Here is a 22,395-nt window from a genome sequence, read left to right on the forward strand (position 1 = left end):
CCAAAAGGATCTGGAAGTAATTAAATGATAATACACTTAGCCCTGGCAAAAGGATGTGTACCACGTCGCTACCGAGCAATCATAACAGGTAGGCTGGAGAAGCCTCCCAACTGATGCACACTGTGCATTGGAATAATTTGTATTCTGTACCTGTAAAGTTTCAGAAATCTACATTTTTTTAATGCACTTAGTAATGTTTTTTTGTTGTTGTCATCATATTAACCTTGGGGTAGACCTTAGCTTTGTTTGTGACTGCGGGATTACATGTTCATATGCCAAGAACAAAATACTCTTGAATGTTGGCTTTTGAAAGACCTAAATCACCTTTTCTATGCTAGACCTAGTGGGCTGATTATGATGTATGCATATGTGCAGACATTTTTATGAAAAATTGGTTACAATCTAGAAATTGATTTTCCTGTTTTCTTTTCTTCCCAAGCTACCCAGAGTGAGGAGCGGCTGTGTGCATTTAAGGACGCATATCAACAGGACCATGGAACCAATGAGAATCAAATCTCTCAGGAGAATGGCACAATTTTATGTGTGAAAGGCACCAGCTGCTATGGACTTTGGGAAAAAACACGAGAAGGAGACATACATCTTGTAAAACAAGGTAAGTTACAGTATAAGCTTTGCTAATCCTTTTGTGTAGAAGTAACCTGTTGGTATGAAGGCTTTAATTTGCGAGGCTTTTTTTTGCTAAACAATTAGATAAATCTTGTTTTTCTTCTTCTGAAACTTACTGTATGGCAGTTTATTAGGTGTGAACAGAAAGTTCCTTTTGAAAAAAGAAAAGTGCTTTGAAAGACTAATAGGTACATTTTCAGTGCATAGTTCAAGGCAAATTAGGCATAAAACACCTTATTACCCTGCATGTCAAGATTAAAGCTGCTTTCCTGGGTGAATTGTAGTACATTTCCTAAGTTGACTTCTGTTAGTCTTAAAGGTGCCACAGGACCCTCTGTTGCTAAGTTGGCAATATGTCTGATAGAGAGTAAACTTCTCTTTAATCAGAGATGTTAATTTTACATTAACTGTATGTGTTTGATTATGAAGGACTCTATACATGAATATAATAAATATGTCACAAAATTATAATTTTCTCAAAAATACTTCCACTAATCAACCAATCTTGCTCACTAGAGAATTGGTATTTAGTGATCAAGGATGTTAAGAGAGTCATAGCTACAGTAAAAGTCATATTTACTCTGATCAAATGCCATTTAATCCAGGTGTAGAACTGTTAGGCCATTTCTAAGTCATTTTTCAGCAGAGACTGATAATCACATCTGATAACCACACTGTAGTAGTTTAGGGAAGTGTGTAAATATCACTGGGAACCAGGTAAAAACACCACATATGTTTTTCTTGTAACCTAACTCAAACTGTGTTCCCAATCTCCAGAGCTGAAAGGCTAGAACATTAATTTAATCTTTCACTTAGACTATCTCTGTTTCTCTTTAATCAGTAGTTAGAGGTATCTGAATGGTACTTTAATCCATTCTGGATGTAGAAAATGTTCTTTTCCACAAAATTTTTAATATATTTAGAGGAAATGATTGGGGCTTGAGCAACATAGCTGCAGATTACAATCATTTGCATGATAGGGCAACTATGTTTTGGGGTCTTCACCTCAAGGATATTTGCTCTTTTGTCCTCTAGAGTTGCTACGAGGGAGAACAGTTTTAAATTGTGGCCAGCGTACCTCCTGGGCAACACTGGGTTACTGTAGATCTCCTGGAACGTGTGATGATTGTGGGTGGCTCATGCTATTGAATGGCCTTCTCCAGGGAGACTTTCCATTGCAAGGGGGCTCTGTGCACTGGATTAATCCAGTCGAAGGTAGCATGACAGAGGGATGATTTGAGCACTTCATATTTAAAGACACAGTGTGCAGTGTCCCAGTCAGTTACTCTTATTATTTTAATCAGGTTTTTTTTATATATTTTGGGGGGGGGGTTAATTAGGGGTAGAGGTGGGATAATGGCAGGAATAGGGGAGTTAGTAAACCTAAAAATAAGAGCATAGGAAAAGGAATTAAGGGGAAGAAGGTTGGGAACAGTGGTGAAGGGAAAGTGATGCGGAATATTGCAATAAATTATTAGAGCTGTTAAAGAAGACAAAGCTACATTTGGAAGGGCTTTCAAATTAAAGACAAGAAACTTTTTCTTGTAGTGCTGGTGGAACTCAGAGTGAGGTAATGTGGTCAGAGCAGCAAGCCAGAAGGGTAATCTTAACAGCAGCATTTTGAATGGATTCGATGAGACAAGTTTGCTTTAATGAATACCAGAGAGGAAGAACTTGCATTTGTCAAGACAAAGATAAGAATAGACAGAATTTTATAGATATTACACAAGAATAATCTGCAGGATTTAGACATGGCCTGACTTTATGACTTTAGAGAGAAGGTCAAGACAAAGATGACATCCAGATTGTGGGTCCAAGTGACTAAGAGGATGGTACTGTTGCCTGTGGTATCAGAAATGTAGGAAAAAGGGAGGATCTGCGGGGGAAAGATCAAGTGCTCTGTTTTGGCCATGTTGAGTTTAGGGTGACAGCTGGATCCTGTGAGGAGATTGTCAGAAAGATAGGTAAAGATGTGGGTTTTGATGAATGGGAGAACAGGTGAATTTGTGAGTCATTAGTCTGAAGGTGGTAGCTCAGTGGTTCTAAAACTTTTGTACTGGTGACCTCTTTCACATAGCAAGCCTCCGAGTGCGACCCCCCGCTTATACATTTAAAACACTTTTTAATATATTTAACACTATTTTAAATGCTGGAGGCAAGCAGGGTTTGGGGTGGAAGCTGACAGCTCTTGACCCCCCATATAATAACCCTGCGACCCCCTGAGGGGTCCCGACCCCCAGTTTGAGAACCCCTGTGGTAGCTGAAGTCTTGCAAGCATATAAGATTAACCTACTCATCTGTGGAAGGAAAGAAAGAAGAGGTCCAAGGATGGAGCCATGTAGGAACTCCACTGAAAGTTAAGTCTGGGGGATAAGAAGGATCCACCAAATGAAACAGTGAAAATATGATTATAGAGGGTAGGAGAAGAGCTAGAAGAGGGAGGATGGAGTTACAAAAGTTGAGTGAGGACAAGATTTCAAGGAGAAGTGCATGTTCGAAGGTGTCAAAGGCATAGATCTAAAAGAGGAAGATGGAGTACTGGCCCTGAAATCTGGCCAGAAAGAGATCACTGGAGATTTTGGGTAGAGCAGTTTCAATGAAGCATAGAGGGTGGATGCTAGATTTGGGGAGTGTCTAGGATGGAACTGCAGAAGAGGAACTCCAGATTACAGTTGTAGATGGCACATAGGACGTATTTGGAGATGAAGGGAGGAAGAGAGGCTAGGTGATTAGTTTTAAGAGTGTGGGGAGCCCAAGGTTGTTCGTTTTAAGATGGGGGAAACTAAAGTAGGCTTATACTGGAACAAGATAAGCCTGATGAGAGTGAGAGGTTGAGGAGAAAAAATAGTTAATTAATTATATTTATTAATTATATTTAGTATATAAAAATGTAAACACTGGTGCAAAATCAATTTTGGTACCATTTGGTACCATTTCACTTCCTTCCTTTTGCAGGATGCTGGTCTCACATAGGAGACCAACAGGAGTGTCAGTATGAGGAGTGTATAGTAACAACCACCCCTTCCTTGATTCAGAATGGAACGTATCGCTTCTGCTGCTGCAGCACTGACTTGTGTAATGTCAACTTCACTGAAAACTTTCCTCCTCCTGACCCAACTGATACAACACTTTTCAGTAAGTCAAAACTCCTAGACCTACATGATTTCATGCTTTAAGTATAATTAATTTGAGAAAGACTTCTTTTTCATGCTACTATGGAGTATTGATAGAAACCTAAAGCTATACTGTGCTGCTGCTGTTGTTGTTGTTGTTGTTTGTTGTTAAATTAAAGTACATTGGCACTTCACTGCTGTTTTTATTCTTTCACAGAGGTCATACATTATCTTGCTTTGTACTTTCAAATCATTTAGGTCCTGTACACACTGGGATTGGAACTATGCAATCTCTATAAGAACATTCAAATATGGCTGTTGCTTAAAGAATTCTAGCATGGTTTTTCTGCCTCTTGTGGTCAGGGGTTATTTTCTGGTGCATGCAAGCCAAATGGTACCTTAGACTGTTCCCTTGGATTGTCTGTCATGGGGTTATTTGTCAAAAAGACACTGTCCATTCTGATCAGGGAAACCATGGTAGAATCCCATTAGCAACAATTATATATAAATATGGTTATAACGAGCATCCTTCTGATCCCACTGTGAAAAGGGCATTTTAGATTCTGTATACAGTGTATTGTAAAGTTGTGCACAGTAGTGCCCAAACACTTAAAGCACAGTATGGTTTGGTCAGAGTATATGGGGTCAAAATGTGTTCCTTGATCATAGTACAGTCTTGGATTTTGTAGGGCTGTAGTAAAGTTCAGAACGTGATTAAAACACATTCAGAATCTACATAGCAGTACTGTACCACCTTGATAAGCATATTGGGGTGCTACAGTGTTCTAAACAGACTGCCCAACATAGTAACTTTATATACTGTGAAGAGATCATATCTTATAGCATAAGTGATAGTAGGAAGATGCAGCTAAAACCAAAAGAGATGCTGCTTTGATTAAGGTTTAGATAACAGTACTGCCAGTAATCTCCAGAAATCTGAACTGATGAACTTTCATTGCCTTCACTTTGACAGAAAAGAGTGAGAATTAAAATAAGAGAAGAGATTTCTGTGCAAGATGAGTTTCATCTCTGGAATCTTCACAAGCTATTCTAATCTCTGTTTTGTTTTTTAATTGTGTAATTTGTGACTATCAGCAGCTCTTGCCTGCAATACATTTTTCACACCACCCAACTTAATAGTGTCAGAGAACAGAAAAGAAAGAGGGGGCTGTAAGAGAGCAATTTGTAATAATCCATGTCATGATTGCTATGCCAGGATCTTTTTGTCCTGTCGGCAAATTGAAATAGAAGAGCCTTGAGGTGGCTAGTGTCATTCCCAGGAACCTGACCTGACAGGAAATCTGGAGCTAATTTTGTTGAATCACTCCTCAACAAAAAGAGGTAGAAAATTCCTGCAGTTTTAATGGCTTAATCTATACTTCCGTACAACCTTCTTCACTGACCATAGAATGCCCTTGTAAATAAGGCATTTTGTGAATGTGGAGTTCTGGATTATTCATATCTACATAAAATTAATGGTCTACCTCTGGAAAATGGCTACTTTTTTATAAGACCTTTTCTTTGTTCACATCTGATTCTTGGTTTAGCCTAGAACCTCTCCCTGTATGGCATTGAAATTCTGTTAGGAATTCTACATGGATTTGACATATTAGATAGCAATATTTAAGCTTTTACAAAGAGAAAATTTATAAATTACATAACTCAAATGCTGAAGATTGCCTGTATGTCTGATAAACGTGAGAAAATTTACAGTTTTTCTCACATGTTTATCAGACACACAGGCAATCATCAGCATTTGATTTATGTAATATAGGTAAGGTGATCCAACCCCATTTTCCTTAGATGCTGCTAAAATCAGAAATCTATTTATTATGTATTGAGAAGTGAAAAAAATATAACTATTTACGAGAACATAGCTTAGAAAGTAGTGCCAAAATTTCAAAATATCAACTCCTGAAAGTAATCCTTATCCAAATTCTTTCAGTTCTAATGTAAAACACTACAAAATGTAAACATTTAATAGATGTGGTTGCAAAGTTTAAGTAATGTGGAAGACGGAGATTCATTTTGGAAACCTCACACTGCAAGATAGTAAGTCTTTTTTTCTTAGACCAACCTGTTTTCATTCAAAATAGCTGATGCATGAAGGCTTCATACAAGACTTAGTTGCTACATATAATCATTCTCTTTCTTATGGCTGTTTTTTTCTCCCTACATCAGTGTGATTTGATTTCTAGCAACTGGTACAATTGTGACAGTCTCCGTGGCACAAGATCAAACATGCAATAACTCACTTATGCCAGAGCTGGGCGGGGAACAATTTTCCTGTCTTGAGAAAAAAATTTTAATTTCAAAAAGCTTTCCCATCCCAAATTTGGGGAGACAGTCAAACATGTCAAAAATTTTCATGAACAGACAATTAAAAAAAAAAAGGTGGCTCTGATCAATTAAAACATTTTGTTTTGATAATTTCAAAAGATTTCTGTTTCAATCTTCTAAATTTTTTTTACTATAATTAGCTTACATTTTAAAATTAGTCATTTCCAAATATAAAAGGAATTTTTTGTTTTGAAAAGGGTCATTTTGAGAATTTTGAATTTTTTTCCAAAGAAGTTTCAAAACAAGACATTTGTCAAAACTGAAATTTTCTTATGAGCAGATTTAGTTTAGACAGTTGGCATTTTCTGATGGAAGGATGTTTAGTTGAAAAATTTCCAACTAGCTCTTCTTACACCCTGATCCAGTAAAGCATTTAAACTTATGCCTAACTTTAACCGTGTAAATAGTTCCATAGAAGTCAAAAACATGCTTAATTTTCTCGAGAGATTGGAGTCTTACATACATTTATAACATTCCGTTCAGGGCATCGAGAGGTAACCATAGATATTCTTTTGCTGTAACTTTTCCTTTCATGCACAACAGAGCATGCACAAATAGAACTTTGTTTCATATGACATTTTTCATACTCATGATATTCCAACGCACTATTAAAAAAAATGAGTTGGGCATTAATAAGTGTCTATGTAGGTAGTCATTAAGGGCATGATATATCCAAGTTTTCAAAAGTGGCCTCTAATTCCTGGAATACCAAATATAAATTTGAAAAGTAGGTTGATTATTAATTAAGAGAATCTGAAAACATTACAGACATAAATAATTTAAAAGCTAGTCAGTTTAGAAAAGTGAGTTAATAATGCTTACAGGTACTGTACTGCCAGTGAGTCAGCCAATTTTATGGTTTAACAGTTGTGTTTATTTTGCTTTTAAATTTTTTGTATTCCGCCTGTAGCTGTGTGTGAAAGACATGCACAAACTGACTATAGGGTACTCAAATACACAAAATAAAAAACCTGAAAAAATCGAGAAACTCTTTATTTTTCTTTGATCTTTTTCAGTTACAGTAATTTTTGGTCTTACAAATAAAAATAGTAGGTCAAAATTTTCAACAAAAGGGGGATTTTATATTTAAATTTCAGCCCCATCATTTTTTGAAAGATACTTTTATTAAGAATGAAAAATGAGACGTAGAATAGAATGGTCCCTGAAATCACTGTGCAGTGTGATCAAATTAGAGTTGTTACAGGAGCCATTGCATTGAATTTTCTGACCATCATGCATGTAAAATCTCAGCTAACTAACTTTGCTTTTTTTTAAATAACCAAAAAGAAAAATAAGGTCCTGGAACGTTTATTTAACAGTTCAATCGTTCATTTAAATAATCTCTCATTTGACTAGCCGTAATACCCACCCTTAATACTTTTAAGATAGTATGGGAGAGACCAAACCTTTTCTGCTTGGTAGCCAGCATTTTCAAATCAAATTTTGTATACTCTGTGGGTTGTAGTGCACTATATATTGCCGTATCCTGCCAGTGTAAAGCATCCAAAATTGGGGATGTTTGTGTCCTTCAGATGCTAAGGGTGCAAGAAGAGTGAGGAATGACATTTATGCGAAGCCTGAAGATTTATATCTACTGTATATTGTTTTGCGTTATAGAAGTGTATAATGTCTTTTTTAAAAAATCTACACTTTTTTGGAAAACATTTTATTTCACACTCTGATAAGTCAAACTTGATCAGATGGATTTTTTTTTTTTTTACCAAAAGTAATAACAAATAATGACTGATAGGGGGCAAAGTTTGACCTTGTGGTTAAAGGTTTCTAGAGATCTGGGATTGATTCCTGGGCTCTGCCAAAGATTTCCTATGTGATCTTGGGCAAGTCACTTAATCTCTCTGGGTCTCAATTCTATATTTGTAAAGTGAGCATAATATTTCCCTGTCTCACTGAGTATTGTGAGAACAAATTCTTTAATATCTGAGTCACTTATATACTATGATGTTCGAGTGCATATAAGTATCTGTATAGATAGAATAAGATTGTATCCTTGATCATACATATATTATCATTAAAATGTTGAAATTACTAACACAATGAAATTCAATATTAAGATTGTGTTTCTGTAACACATTCTGTTGGGTATATGATATATTTCTAGTGTAGGTAAACTGTGTTGATTTTTGTTCTTTTCATAGTAAATGTCGACTTCAATTATTAGAGGATTTGGAAGGTTATTTAAAACAATAGCATAAGGTATTATTTATGTAAAAGATTTGACTAACTCCCACAGCAAAACAAGTAGGTGTTTCTCTGTTTTGGATTGCTGATTTCATGGTTTAACATTCCAGAGATGCATCATGACCTTCCTTTGCTTAGTGTCCTTACCACTAAAGTAAAACATTATTTGTGTAAGAGTGCATACAAGTTTGTGAAAACTTTCTTGAGAAAGCTACACTTTTTTTTATTTTTATAAAGTGAATAGCTGGGTCAGGTGAGTGAAGGTGGCATCCTGATGGTGCTCCTATTGTATGCAGTGTAGTTGTAGCTGTATCGGTCCCAGGATACTAGAGAAACAAGGTAGGCGAGGTAATATCTATTATTTGACCAACTTCTGTTGTTGAGAGAGACAAGCTTTCAAGACTTGAAGAGCTCTGTGTGGCTCAAAAGCTTGTCTCTCTCACCCACAGAAGTTGGTCCAATAAAAGATATTGTTGCTCCTATTGAAAGTTTAGAATTAGATCATTTCAGTTGCCCTAATCCTGCTCACTCTCGCTTCTTATCTTGAACTGTTTTTCTTGAGAGTAGTGTTTGATACTGGCTCCTCAAAATTGACACTCCTTTTTATTTCAGTTTTTCAGCAAATGCAGAGCCTGAGCAATTACATTCTCGGGTGATACTAGTTTTATACAGATGGAGCACTTCTCTCTATTTTGGCAGTGTTCTGTCTACTCAAAGACAGTGATTTGTCAATAAATGTGCTTCCCTATTTGAATTTTTTTCCTTGCCCATCCTCATGTGATAAATGGTCATGATTCAAAGTAAAGCTACAGACTGCTGGAAAATGGTCAGTCTCTTATAGAGGAGAGAAGTAAAAGCAGGGTCCAAGTGGCATTCTATCCTTCTTGATCTCTTGCAGTGTGTGAGAAGGATGAGGCCGAGTAAGATCTGTGCTTCAGCATGTGTGTGTGGAGTGGGCCAAAGTCACAAGTTTATTTAATCTTTTCTGGGTTAAGAGTGTCAGGATGAGAAAGGGCCACCTTTCTGCCACTGCTCCTCCTTGTCCTGGTCGGAAAGGACCAGATTAGAGAACACTACCCATCCTGATTCTCCTCTTCACTGGTTGTGGGGAGGATCTGACCAGTAGAAGCCACAACATCCCACTTTTCTTCTTGGGAAGTGGTTGGAGGAAGGATTAAGCCACTTCTCCTTGTGCACTTGAGCGAGAGAGAGATTAGGCTGTTGGACACTATGACGAGTTTCCCCCCCGGGTGCCACTGAGCCCCCTGACCCACCAGCCTGGACTCCTTCTCACATTGTGCTGCTGTGACAGGCTGCAGACCTGCTCCTGGTCCTACACTTCCTCCAGCATTCACACAGGTAGGGACACACCCAGCTGCAGTTACATGCAGGTTCTCTGACCAGCTACTGCATGAACAAACAATAGAGAGGCTACAGCCAAAATAACCATGAGCTTCCCAACCTAGGACCCCTCCCCCCGAAATATAAAACCAGAATTATACCATCTTGCACTGCACAGGGATTTGTACAGTGTAAGATCATAGATTTCACTCCTCCCTTCCCCCCCCCTCCCAATGTGGAGAGGAATATGCAACAGCCTTTGCCACTTGAGCTACGATTTCCCATGCATTTCACTCAAACTCACTGGTTTAGATAAAGAAAAAACAAGTTTATTAACTACAAAAGATAGATTTTAAGTGATTATAAGTGATAGCAAACAGATCAAAGCAGATTACCTAGTAAATTAAAAAAAAGCAAACTAAGCTTAATATACTAGATAGATTGGATATGAATTAGCAGTTTCTCACCCTGAGAGGTAGTACAAGCAGGCTTGCAGATTTTTAAGGGACAAGCTGCACTTGCTTTATAGTTTGGAATCCCCAGGTCTTTACAGGCTAGAAATCCCTTCAGCCTGGGTCCAGCACTTCCCCCAGTTCAGTCTTTTTTCCTCAGGTGTTTCCAGGAGTCCTCTTGTGTGGGGAGTGAAGAACAACAGATGATGTCTCTCCCTGCCTTATATAGCTTTAGCCTATAGCGGGAGCCCTTTTGTCCCAAACTCTGTTTGTGGAAAAACAGAGACATCTCAAGATGGAGTCAGAGTCATGTGGCCTGGTTACATGCCCTTGCATACCTTGCTGAGTCATAGCAGCCATTACTTACACGCTGTCTGGAACGTTTACAGGAAGGTTAAGTTCTTCCAGGATCCATTATGTTTGCTGATGGGCCATCAGCACTGTCTGGCTTCTTCATTTTTATACCAGAAAGGCTAGTTGTGGATGTCACCCAAAGTAAGCATGATTGAAATACAGATACATAGTCAATATTCCTAACTTTAGATACAAAAATGATACTTGCATACAAATAGGATAATCCTATTCAGCAAAGCATAACTTTTCCAGTGACACCTCACATGACCCATCTTGTACAAAATGCATCATAATTATGTCATAATCATATCATAATAATATCACTGTGAAGAATATGGGGTGCAGTGTCACAGACACCACACCTATTTTTTCTGCTCAGTGAAAAGATGGGACAGAATGGATCATTGTCCTTTCCTCAGTGTCTTGCAAGGAAATGGCAGGTTGTAGGAGGGGTAATCTTGAAGTACTTACTGGGGATGCTGAATGTCCTATGAAAAGGGAATTTGCCTGGAGAAAGCTAGGTGTTTCATATGAATGGACCATGCCTTTCATGTCTGAGTATCACACACAGTGAAGAGGGGTATCTTAGGGAGTGGATACAGGTGAGTGCACATGGGTTTGGTATATGCCTTTGCTAAGGGAAAGCATGCAGAGGGCTGCACATGGGAATAGAGCATAAGAAGGAGGTTTCTATGAGGGAGATTGTGGCATACACCCTGTAGATGGTAAAATCATTTTATAAAAGTGGTTTTGATTCTTTTTCAATTACTGACAAAGCTTTGCAACATTTTTTTATACCTGCTCCTTAATCTTTTAACTGACTCTTCAATTCTTTTTCTAATTTTTGTCTGAAAATTGAAAAATGGTTTAAAAATCTAAGAAGGTAGACTTGTTGCCAGGGGAACCAGAATGGGGGGGCCAAGGGGCAGTGACCCTCCCACTTTAGAGAGTGGATGGGCCTGGCCTGTCCACTTTTTGCCATGAGCCTGGCAAACTCTCCTCTTTCCCCTAACTCTCCTCTTTCCGCCGAGGCCCTAACCTCTGGCCAGGCCAGAAGCTGGAGTCCAGCCCAGGTAAGAGCAGCCCAGGGAGCCTGGGCAGCTGTGGGGAGCCGCAGACCCTCCATCTGCCCAGAGTGGGGGCGGGGAGGCTGAGAGCAGCCCCCGGCCCATGTCCCTACCCCCTGGGCAACCCACCTAGGGCAGGTGGAGGGTCTGCGGCTCCCCACAGCTGCCCGGGCAGCTCTTACCAGGGCCTGGCTGCAGCTCTTCAGCCCCCGAGGCCCTACCCCCAGGCCAGGCCAAAAGCTGGAGGTGTATCGGGGTAAGAGCCATGAGGGCAGCTATGGTGAGCTGCAAACCCACCACCTGCCCTGGGCTGAGGGCCCAGGGGGTGGGGACATGGCCCTGGGGCTGTTCTCAGCCCCCCCACCCTGGGCAGGTACAAGGGTCCAGGCTCCCTGGCCCGGCTCCGGCTTCTGGCTTGGCCGGGGAGGACCTCGGGGGAAGAGGAGGGGTAGGGGTGTGGCCACAGAGGGGGTGGGACCTCACGCCTCCCCCCCACACACACTTTTAGGAAGAATCTATCATCCCTGCTTGTTGCCATTGGTTATTTGATTGTAGGAAGTAAATTAAAAGGTTTTCTGTTTATTTAACATGGGATGCAGACTGAGTGCATTGATCAGAGAGTGACCATGTTTTGGAAGCACAAAATCAGGACATGCTAATTAAGACCAGCAAGGGTGGACATTGAATGTGAGTAAAAAGGTTTCAGCATGTGGGATTAAGAAATGGGGGGTACAAATGGAGGAGATGAGAATGCTGGCAGGGAGCCAGTGTGGAGCAGATTAAGGCAGTTCAGTATCCACCTAAATGTTTATACTGAGATTGGGACAAAATCCAGCTTTTGCAGAACCAGCAAAAACACTTCAGACGGTCTCTTAGAGCCAGGATACCTGGTCACATGAGTCAGGTAATGTCTATTAATGATTGCAGTTAGAAGTGGATCTACCAAAAGCTGAATATCTCTTAAAGATTGACTTTAGCGGCATTTAATGTTTTAACCATATAAGAACACCAGTCTCTCAACATCAAACATATCTTTACTGAATTTAAAATAGAAGCTTTGTGTGTAACTGTGGTCTGAACATTTGAAATGTTGTAAGCTGTGAAGACAGAACCTCCTGTAACAAGAAAAACTAAAGTCTATGTAGAGGTATGTTGTTACAAATCTGTATGCATTAAAGATCAAAATGCTGATAACAGACACACAATATATTTATCTCAGTTTTGTTTGTAAAAGTGGGAACATTTCAAAGAAATTTTTCCTAAAGGCATTTCACTTTGTGAATAAATTCCCTATTTATTGCTTTATCAATCTGCTGTTTTCATTTCATTGGATAAATGAGAGCAGCACAATGTGTCTGTTTAATCAGGGCTGTATTAGCAGAAATCAGTAGTATGGTATAACACTGAGTTCAGAGAAAATGGACCTTACCAGTATTCTTCAGAAAATATATTGGAAACTGAAAGAGAGCGGTGGGTAATAGAAGATAGGGTTTGACAGTTACTTTGATATAACTTGCCTTGATATAACCTTGATTTGTGTGTCTAATGACAGAGGTGAAGTCTGATTTTTTTTTTAAGTAGAAAAAAAATTGTTTCCACTGTTTTTCAATTCCGATTTCTTATTTAGACCTTAATCCTGCAAGCACACATGTGCTTAACTTCAAGCACGTAAATGGTCTCTTTGACATCAATGTGTTAGATTGGGGAAGGGACCAAGTTGTCTTGTGTGTCTCTGAAGTGCTGCACATTCCTCTAATACTGTACAGACATATCTCCATTTCTACAATGATCAATACCCCCCACAACACACCTTTCAAGATTCTTGGGTCCTACACATACCTATCACAACATGTGGTGTACCTCATCCAGTGCATCAAATGACCCAACAACAATTATATGATTGAAACTAAACAATCACTATACTCTCAAATGAACTCACACAGAAAAGTGATGAGACAAAAACACTATCATCTGTAGCCGAACTCTTTTCACAAAGTGATCACTCCATATCCAACCTGTTGGTACTTGTCCTCAAAGGAAACCTGCGCAGCATCTTTAAAGGGCAAGCCTGGGAACTTAAATTCACAACTGTGCTACACACTAAAAAACATGGACTCAATAGGTTTACTGGTTTTATGTCTCATTACAGCAATTCGTAACACACCACACTGCCTGCTAACCCTTAACTGCCCACTTCATTTTAAGTGGTCTCCCACAACTTGTGTTTACCCCCTTTCCTTAACAATCTGTCCCAACTTTTATTTAGCTCAGCCATTCTGGTTTTCTTTCCCAGACCTGAAGGAGAGCTCTGTGAAGCTCAAAAGCTTGTACCTTCTACCAACGGAAGTTGGTCCAATAAAACATATTCCCTCACCTACCTTGGCGCTCTCTTATCCTGAGACCCACATGGCTACAACAACACTGCAAACAATCTGAATACAATGTAATAATCATCAGATGTCCATTTCTACAGTACATTTTGTATCTTTTATGTGAATGCTTCCTCAAAAGGAAGCCAAAGGCAAATACAGAGTATGAAAAATGAAAATTCTTGGACAATGTTTTAGTGGAAAATTGGAGAATAAATCAAAAGGGCAGGGCAGGAGTTGGAGGTGGAATACTATATTGCCTCTTCTCTTTTTATGGCAAACAGGGAACAGGCAAGGATGATCTACTCTTCCAATCTTTAATCCAGTTGCTATGATGAGGAACTTGCTGATATATACATCTTACACACATTTTGCAATGCTATTTAACAGGCTTAGATTGAAGAGTAACTTTCAGGGTTCCCTGTGACTTGAGAAGTAGTGTGTTCGGGGCTTTTCTGGAATGAGGTGAAAGATGTCAAATACATTTTCTTGAAACGCTCCATATTGGCCAACTTATAATACTGTTTCTGGTAGCAGCTTCTAAGAAAACTAAAACCTGACCTTTTGTCTCAATGGAAGGTGTAATAAATATGACACTCTAGACTGGTGTGTTGTAGCCATGTTGGTCCCAGGATATTAAAGAGACAAGGTGGGTGAGGTAATATCTTTTATTGGAAATCAATCCAATAAAAAATGTTACCTCACCCACCGTGTCCCTCTAGAATGGGGAAGTAGACTGACATGACAAGACTATTTCTCCTTTTGCTGATAGTCTTGAGATCTTCCCTGCTATGTCTGTAATTGGTTAATTCTGCTCAGGATACTTGGTTGCTGTTTGGCAGATACAATAAAAAGTCCTATGAATATTGTCATGGATCCACAAGATTGGTGCTACACCCCCCCAGCTTTAGAACAGTCTGTACACAGAACCTCTTCAGTGTATCAGACCCCCAAGAGGTCTCACTCTTCCTGCACAGGGTAGGCCACATGGCCTCACCGCCTCCTTAGACTGAACCTCTGGAGCTCCAGCACTCTTCTTTCACACCGTGAGCTCTGTTCAATGAATCCAACTCAGATGGACTCCTGATAGAGACTTGTACACTCTCCAGGAGTTAATGCACCTCACCAAGCATTTGCAGTGACACTCAAACAGTGTTCTCATAACAGTTGGTTTATTAGTCAACTGGAACACAGCATAGGAAGTCCTTAGGTTAGCATAAAGAAATGAAGGTTAAAGCATAGACCATTCTGGTTAGCCTAGAGCCCAGCCCATTGAACCTCATTGTTCAGGCTGTCTCTCCCTGTCTGTTCTCCTTGGTCACTTCCCAGGTGGGAGCCCAGACTCCTTCCAGCAGCTAACTCTTATCCCCCACCTCACATCTTCCCAGTACTTTGTTCTTGAGGTGGGGAAATCCATCTTCTTCTGGGTCGTTGGTTCCTAAGTGTCAATGTTCTAGTGATTGGATTTGCCATTGTCTTCTGAGATTCTCCATTGATATGGGGCCAGTCCTTTTTAATGACTTCTTTGGGCTCAGAAAGCTAGACGTCATTCATATCTATGTCTCTTAGCCTGCCCTGAGAGCAAACAGTCCTTCCCCCCACTTCAGGTAACCATGCAAAATATAGAGGAAACTGAGGCACACAAGATTCATAAAAATATTACAGAAAATTCCCCCTTTGTCACCTCTAAAATTAGTAATAGTAAAATAAGGGGGAGGGAGGCTGCCTATATAAGAATTGAATTATACTCTCATGTGGGTAAAAACTGATTTCCAAATATTCACTTGGTCCTTCCTTCTTGAGCTGGCAGGGCCTGGGAATGCTCTGAGAACAGTATATTCTGCTCCTGGGGAGTAAGGAAGTGGCAATTCAACACACGGTTTTTGTAGTCAAAACAGTTAATTCTTGTAACTCCCTAGTGTGGACTCCATTTCAGTGCTTTTACTGAAATGAGATATACACACATAAACACTCGTACATTGGTACAGCTGCCAGCATGCTGGACAGTTACATCAATTTCACTATCCAAAAACTGGGTTTAGACCAGCCCTTAGTGCACTGTAAAAGCTCTGTCTGAAGAAGGCAGTTAATCCTACAGTGATAGGTATTTCAGAAGTGATTAAGGCTGGGTACCTTAGGAAGTCCACATGAATGTTTACAGACTATTAGAAGGTTCAAAAGTTCATAGCAAATAGTTCCAGAATGAAATATCAGCCTCTCAAAAATACTCTCTCTCTAATTCCCATTGAAGACAGATGAATCAGATAGTTTGAGTTTCTAGGCAATGCCATTAAAAAAAAAAAAAAAAAAAAGATTTTTCAAAAAGTGAAAAACCTTCCAATATTTTAACTTTTATACCTCCTAAAACAGTTGTCCAATTCACTTCAAATTTGGCATAGTATTTCTCTGACAACAGGAGACCACATATGGAAAATTAATTGTGGATTGGATTTGTTTTAAGGAATTTAGGGATGGGTGTTAGTCAGCTACAATGTTATCTAGGGAGTCAAAACCTTGGATCCATAATTACAGAGGCACTGATCATGACTCAGTAGCTCAAGGTTGAGTTTTGTATTTGCATATTTGTGTTATATAAACACATAAAAATGATATTTTTAAATTGAATCTAGAGTTGTAGAGCTAGTTTAATTTATGTAATTACACTGGAATTCCAAGAATGTGGACTATTCCTGTGTCACATGATTTTACTTTGCTCAGTTGTAGTTAATGTAGACTAAGGTGTAATGCTCATGTTCTGTGACCTTTGATGCTAGAAATTGAGATGACTGCTCTACTACTGTAGTTTGAATATAAAACAAGAGAATATATGAATCAAGACTTTAGCAATATAATTTTTTGTGCTGCTCTGTTACATTATTAAAAGCAGTAATGTATATTAACTGAAACATATGGCAATTCTAGATATGCCATCAAGATATATCAGTGTATTAAGAATTTCTAGAGGTCAAATTTAGTAGAGATACATTATTAAAGTAAGTGAAGCTCAAAGATATCTAATGTGATTAACATGCAGCTTGTAAATATTAAACATGCCATCTTCCCTCCACTCATTTGCTCCATATTTTACAAATTAAACATTTGTCTTCTATGAAGCACAGACCCTGTGGGAAAGGTATTGCTTTCTAGAAGCTGATCAAACTTAGAATCACAGAAATGTAGGACTGGAAGGGACCTCAAGAGGTGATCTAGTCTATTTCCCCACACTGAGGTAGACCAAGTACACCTAGACCAGTCCTGGCAGGTATTTCTCTAACGCTTGGTCTACACTGGGAGGTGGGAGGGGGGAATTGATCTAAGTTACGCAACTTCAGCTACATGAATAACGTAGCTGAAGTCGACGTACTTAGATCGACTTACCGTGGTGTCTTCATCCCGGTGAGTCGACTGCTGCCGCTCCCCCATCGACTCTGCCTGAGCCTCTCGCGGAGGTGGAGTACAGGAGTCGACGGGAGAGTGCTTGGGGGTCGATTTATCACGTCTAGACTAGACACGATAAATCGACTCCCGCTGGATTGATCGCTGCCCACCGATCCGGCGAGTAGTGTAGACATACCCTAACCTGTTCTTAAAAACCTCCAAGGATGGTGATTTCACAGCCTCTCTAGGTAACCTATTCCAGTGCTTTAGTTAGTTAGTTTTTCCTACTATCTAACATAAATCTTCCTTGCTGCAAACTAAGCTGATTACTTCTTGTCCTATCCTTCGTGAACATAGAGAACTGTTGATCACCATCCTATTTATAGCAAACTTGTAGGTATTTGAATACTGTTGTTATATTCCCCCATCTTCTCTTTTCTAGACTAAACATGTACAATTCTTTCAACCTTTCCTCTTAGGTCATATTTTTAATCCTCTTATGATATTTGTTGCTCACCTTTGGACTCTCTCCAATTTGTTCAAGTCTTTCTTAAAGCATAGTACCCAAAACTGGACATAGTTCTCCAGCTGAAGCCTCCCGCTTACATATGACATTCCTATTAATACAGTACATTCAAGAGTGATATTTGTCTTTTTTCATGACAGCATCACATTGTTGACTCATTACATTTTTGATATATTATAACCCAGCTCCTTCTCAACAATACCACTGCCTAGTCAGTTATTCCCCATTTTGTATCTGTGTTTAATTTTTCATTTCTAAGTGTAGTACTTTGCAGTTGTCTTTATTGAATTTCATCTTACTGCTTTCAGACCAATTCTCCAATTTTCATAATCTGGAGATATTAGCCTCACTAAGAGTATTATAATTTATAAATCCATCTTCTATTCTGCTTTGCTATTACAATTCCTCTTACTTGATTTTGTCATGGGCACAGATTTACCATGTTTATTTTTCGTTACAATTGTTTGGTTGAATGGAGTCATTAAGATTAAAAGGGACAAGGACAACCTTTAAGCTTTAGTTGTAAAGCATTCTCAGGTGCCATCTGCTAATAGTATTGGCATTTAATTCCTACACCTTTTCTAACCTGAATGTGGTCATTGTGAGACAGGTCTTAGCATGCAGAAAGTTTTCAATAACAAGAGGCAGATAGACAATCTAAGTAGTCTTGAGCACAAAATTGAATGCCAGTAATGTTGAATAGATCTGTTTTAGATCACTGTATTAAGTATGAATAACCCTATTCATGCAGAATACAGAATTATTACTTGAAAAATCTCTCAAGGGAATTTATTTTTCCTGTTTTCTTAATTAGGTATTTTCTGTAAAAGCACTTGCTTCTGTCCAGTAATGTGGTAAATTTACAGATTGAAATTTGATGCTATAACAAAGCTTTGTCTAGCACTATGGCTTTGTCTACACTAACACTGTAAGTCTATCTAAATTACTCTAGTTTAGTTACGTAAGTTACGTAACTTTAAGTCAACATAACTTGCATTGACTTAAAGCAGTGTCTATGCCATGTTATGCTGATGGGATTTAGCACGGTAGTGAAGACAAGCCCTGATCCAACATTTAAAAAAACATGATTTTTTTTTTTTAATCTTGATTGAACTGATTTAAAGTTTTCACCCAAGTTTTGGACTACACCAATTAAGTGATAGCCCACTGAGGTGCCAAATAGGATTTACAGGCCAAGTGGCTAATGAATGCTGAGACCACTATTGAACAGTACATGAACATTGGTTGCTGCGTTCCTCAGATGAGACCCTCTGATGGTGAATTCTGTCATGTGATCCGGTCTAAGAAGTCACTACCCTCTATGGTATTGTGGTTCTTTTGTGGTACAGTAGAACCTCAGAGTTACCAACATTTCAGAGGTGTTCATAACTCTGAACAAAACGTTATGGTTGTTCTTTCAAAAGTTTACAATGAATATTGGCTTAATACAGGTTTGAAACTTTACTATGCAGAAGAAAAATGCTTCTTTTAATCATCTTAATTTAAATGAAACAAGCACAGAAAGAGTTTCCTTACCTTGTCAAACCTTTTTTTAAACTTTCCCTTGATTTTTTAGAAGATTAAGTTTAACACAGTACTGTATTGTATTTGCCCTATTATGTATGTATGTATGTATGTCTCTGCTGCTCCCTGATTGCATGCTTACAGTTCCAAATGAGGTGTGTGTTTGACTGGTCAGTTAATAAATCTAGTGTTCGTAACTCTGAGGTTCTACTGTATCTGAGTGTCTTCCAGAAGTGGGAATTAACAAAAATGAATGTATGCCTAATCTGATAAATCTGAATCTTACTGCTTTACCAGAGGAAAACTGTGTGTGAGAGTGTAGTTTTTCTTTTTTTTTTTAACCGCATGTCCTTTATAATGTTCAAAGGGAAGGCAATTTCAAAGTAGTGCACTGTGTATTTGGACTGGAGTGTAGCGAGTTTTGTGATAAATCTTAGTTCTGGTTCGAATGTGTGTTACAGTCAGCCTCTGAGAAAGCCTTACTTCCTGTGCAAACAAGCATTGCACTTGTTTTAGAAAGTTCCATTGGTTCTGAGGAGAGAGTCCCAGAAGGTGAGGCAATCTTTTAGGTATGCTGGGCCAATGCCATTTAGTGCTTTGAAAATAAGGACTGATTTAATACATTTACATTTAACAATGTGTTCAGTAGGCAGCCAGCAAAGAGAGCAGAGAACACCATGGCAAGGTACTTTGGTAATGTGTATTGCTGATTAGGAGTGCTACTGCATTCTGCACTGATTGCAGTTTTTCTTAAAGCTGATGCTTTCAAGCCCAAATAAATTGTGTTTTTATAATCCAGACAGGAGATGATGAAGACACTCACTAAAAGCTTCACCAGTGACCCCATGTACATAATTGTGCTATTAAAATCCCTGCTGGCAAAAAGGAAGAGATTCAAGAAAGATCAAGGGGAAAAAATGTACTTGTGTTTTTTATATTTTGCAGGGTATATGTACAGCTGTTGATTATATTTTAATTGTTTAAAGAGCAATTCTTAATCATGTTCTGAATAGCAGTGCCAAGGTGAGTGCAGCGAAGAGCAAGATTCCTAATTCTATAAATTCACATGAAGGGCCTGAGCAACATGCCAAACTAATAACTGAACATAAACATTCTAAAGAACTGTGCCCATATCCTGCCTGTCACCACTGGTACTAGTGCAGCAGTTGCACACATTTCACAGGAAACTGCACGGGGAATGCCATCTAGGAACTGTTAGAGCAGTGGTTCTCAAACTATTGTACTGGTGACCCCTTTCACGGAGCAAGCCTCTGAGTGCGACCCCCTTATAAATTAAAAACACTTGCTTATATATTTAACACCATTATAAATGCTGAAGACAAAGCGGGGTTTGGGGTGGAGGCTTACAGCTCGCAACCCCCCATGTAATAATGTTGTGACCCCCTGAGGGGTCCCGACCCCCAGTTTGAGAACCCCTGTGTTAGAGCAACTGTAGTGATACAGGGTGAGAGAGACCAGAGCTGTGCCATACCTGACAGATGGCCCCAGCATTCAGTCTCCACACCCAGAGGCACCATGGGGGATATGCAGACTCCCAACTCCCAGAGAGGAGGGACAGAGCCAGGCTGGGGTCTTCCATCCCCCTGTAAATTCTCTGGCCCCAGCAGTCCATTCCCCCTACCGCTTTAGTATTTTATGGAGCAAGAGCCCCTCACCTTCTTGGGAGTGGTATTTGGAAAAGAGAGAGTGCCAGCCTGACTTAAAGCAGGACATTTTTTTATCTTGGAACTCTTAAATGTGAAGATAGGTCTTAACAATTCTCAGAAGGTTTGGTTACTCTGCGCAGCTTTTGTTGCCAAATGGTTAATTATGTAAAACATAGAAGTGTCAGCATCAAGAAATAAGGACCAAGAAATCTAGTTATCCAACCTGGCTACTCTAGAGAGATTGATGTTCAGGAAACAAGAAGAACTTGATGGATTCAGAGAAATATGATATTTATTTCTGATAGTAACAGTCTGATATACATTTGAATATGTATGAAGTATCTATGTTGCCAGATAATGAGATGCTCTAGCTTAGTTTTTATATAGAGCTTGCATATTCTTCTATTTACACCTCTACCTCGATATAACGCTGTCCTCGGGAGCCAAAAAATCTTACCGCATTATAGGTGAAACTGCGTTATATTGAACTTGCTTTGATCCGCCGGAGTGCGCAGCCCCGCCGCCCCAGAGCACTGCTTTACCACCGCGTTATATCCGAATTCGTGTTATATCGGGTCGCGTTATATCGGGGTAGAGGTGTACTTGTATTGTTTCTTTCCTCGTTCTCTTTTTCTTCTTCTCCTGTACTTCAATCAAGTATTATTCTTCCCTGTCATCTTGCTTTTCTTCTGTTCTCTTCTTTTGGAAATCTTAGGAATATTGTTTTACTTATTCATTGAAATTTGCTTTTGTTGGTATGCCCTATTCTTTATATCTATTTTGGTTGTTATAGTGTATTTATAAAGTCATAAATAAAAAGAACAGGGCTCTGTTGCTATAGAAATTAAAATCCAATCATTTTAGGGCTAGTCTACACTTGCAACGCTAAAGTGCTGCCGTGGCAGCACCTTAACGTGCCTTGTGTGGTCGCAGCGCTGGTTTAAAAAAAAAAAAAAAAACACTTCCACAAGGGGCGTAGCTACCAGCACTGGGAGCCGTGCTACACTGTCTACACTGGCGCTTTACAGCACTGAAACTTGCTGCGCTCAGGGGGGTGTTTTTTCACCCCCCTGAGCGAGAAAGTTGCAGCACTGTAAATTGCCAGTGTAGACAAGCCCTTAATAAAGTGTGAAAGAGAAACTTGTCCTTGTTGCAGTTTCCATTAGTACTGGCTTAGGAATGGGAAGTCTGATTATTCAGGCTGTTAGAAACCTACAAAGTGTTTTCCTAACTGGGGATGCTTGCTACTATCATAATGGATACAGATCTTTCTAGATACAAAATTTTTTCTGGTGCATATTTGTTTAGCGTGCTCTTACGTTTATTTTAAAGAAATCTTGTTTGATTTCACCAGTTCATTAAAGGACATTGCAGTGTTTGTTCACGATTTAAAAATTTTTAAGGAACAGATATGTGCTTTATCTTAAAATTTAATCTA

General features: G+C 39.2%; 1 protein-coding gene across 1 annotated transcript in view; it reads left to right on the forward strand.

Moving 5' to 3' along the window:
• BMPR2 (bone morphogenetic protein receptor type 2) overlaps nucleotides 1-22,395 on the forward strand; it is a 174,736-nt gene that overhangs the window by 105,257 nt on the left and 47,084 nt on the right. Inside the window, exons 2-3 of the mRNA XM_065413053.1 lie at nucleotides 440-613; nucleotides 3,583-3,762. Coding sequence (XP_065269125.1) covers nucleotides 440-613; nucleotides 3,583-3,762 — 354 coding nt within the window. The remainder of the gene's footprint in view (nucleotides 1-439; nucleotides 614-3,582; nucleotides 3,763-22,395) is intronic.

Source organism: Emys orbicularis, chromosome 11 (assembly GCF_028017835.1).
Source record: "Emys orbicularis isolate rEmyOrb1 chromosome 11, rEmyOrb1.hap1, whole genome shotgun sequence".
Taxonomy (NCBI): Eukaryota; Metazoa; Chordata; order Testudines; family Emydidae; genus Emys; species Emys orbicularis.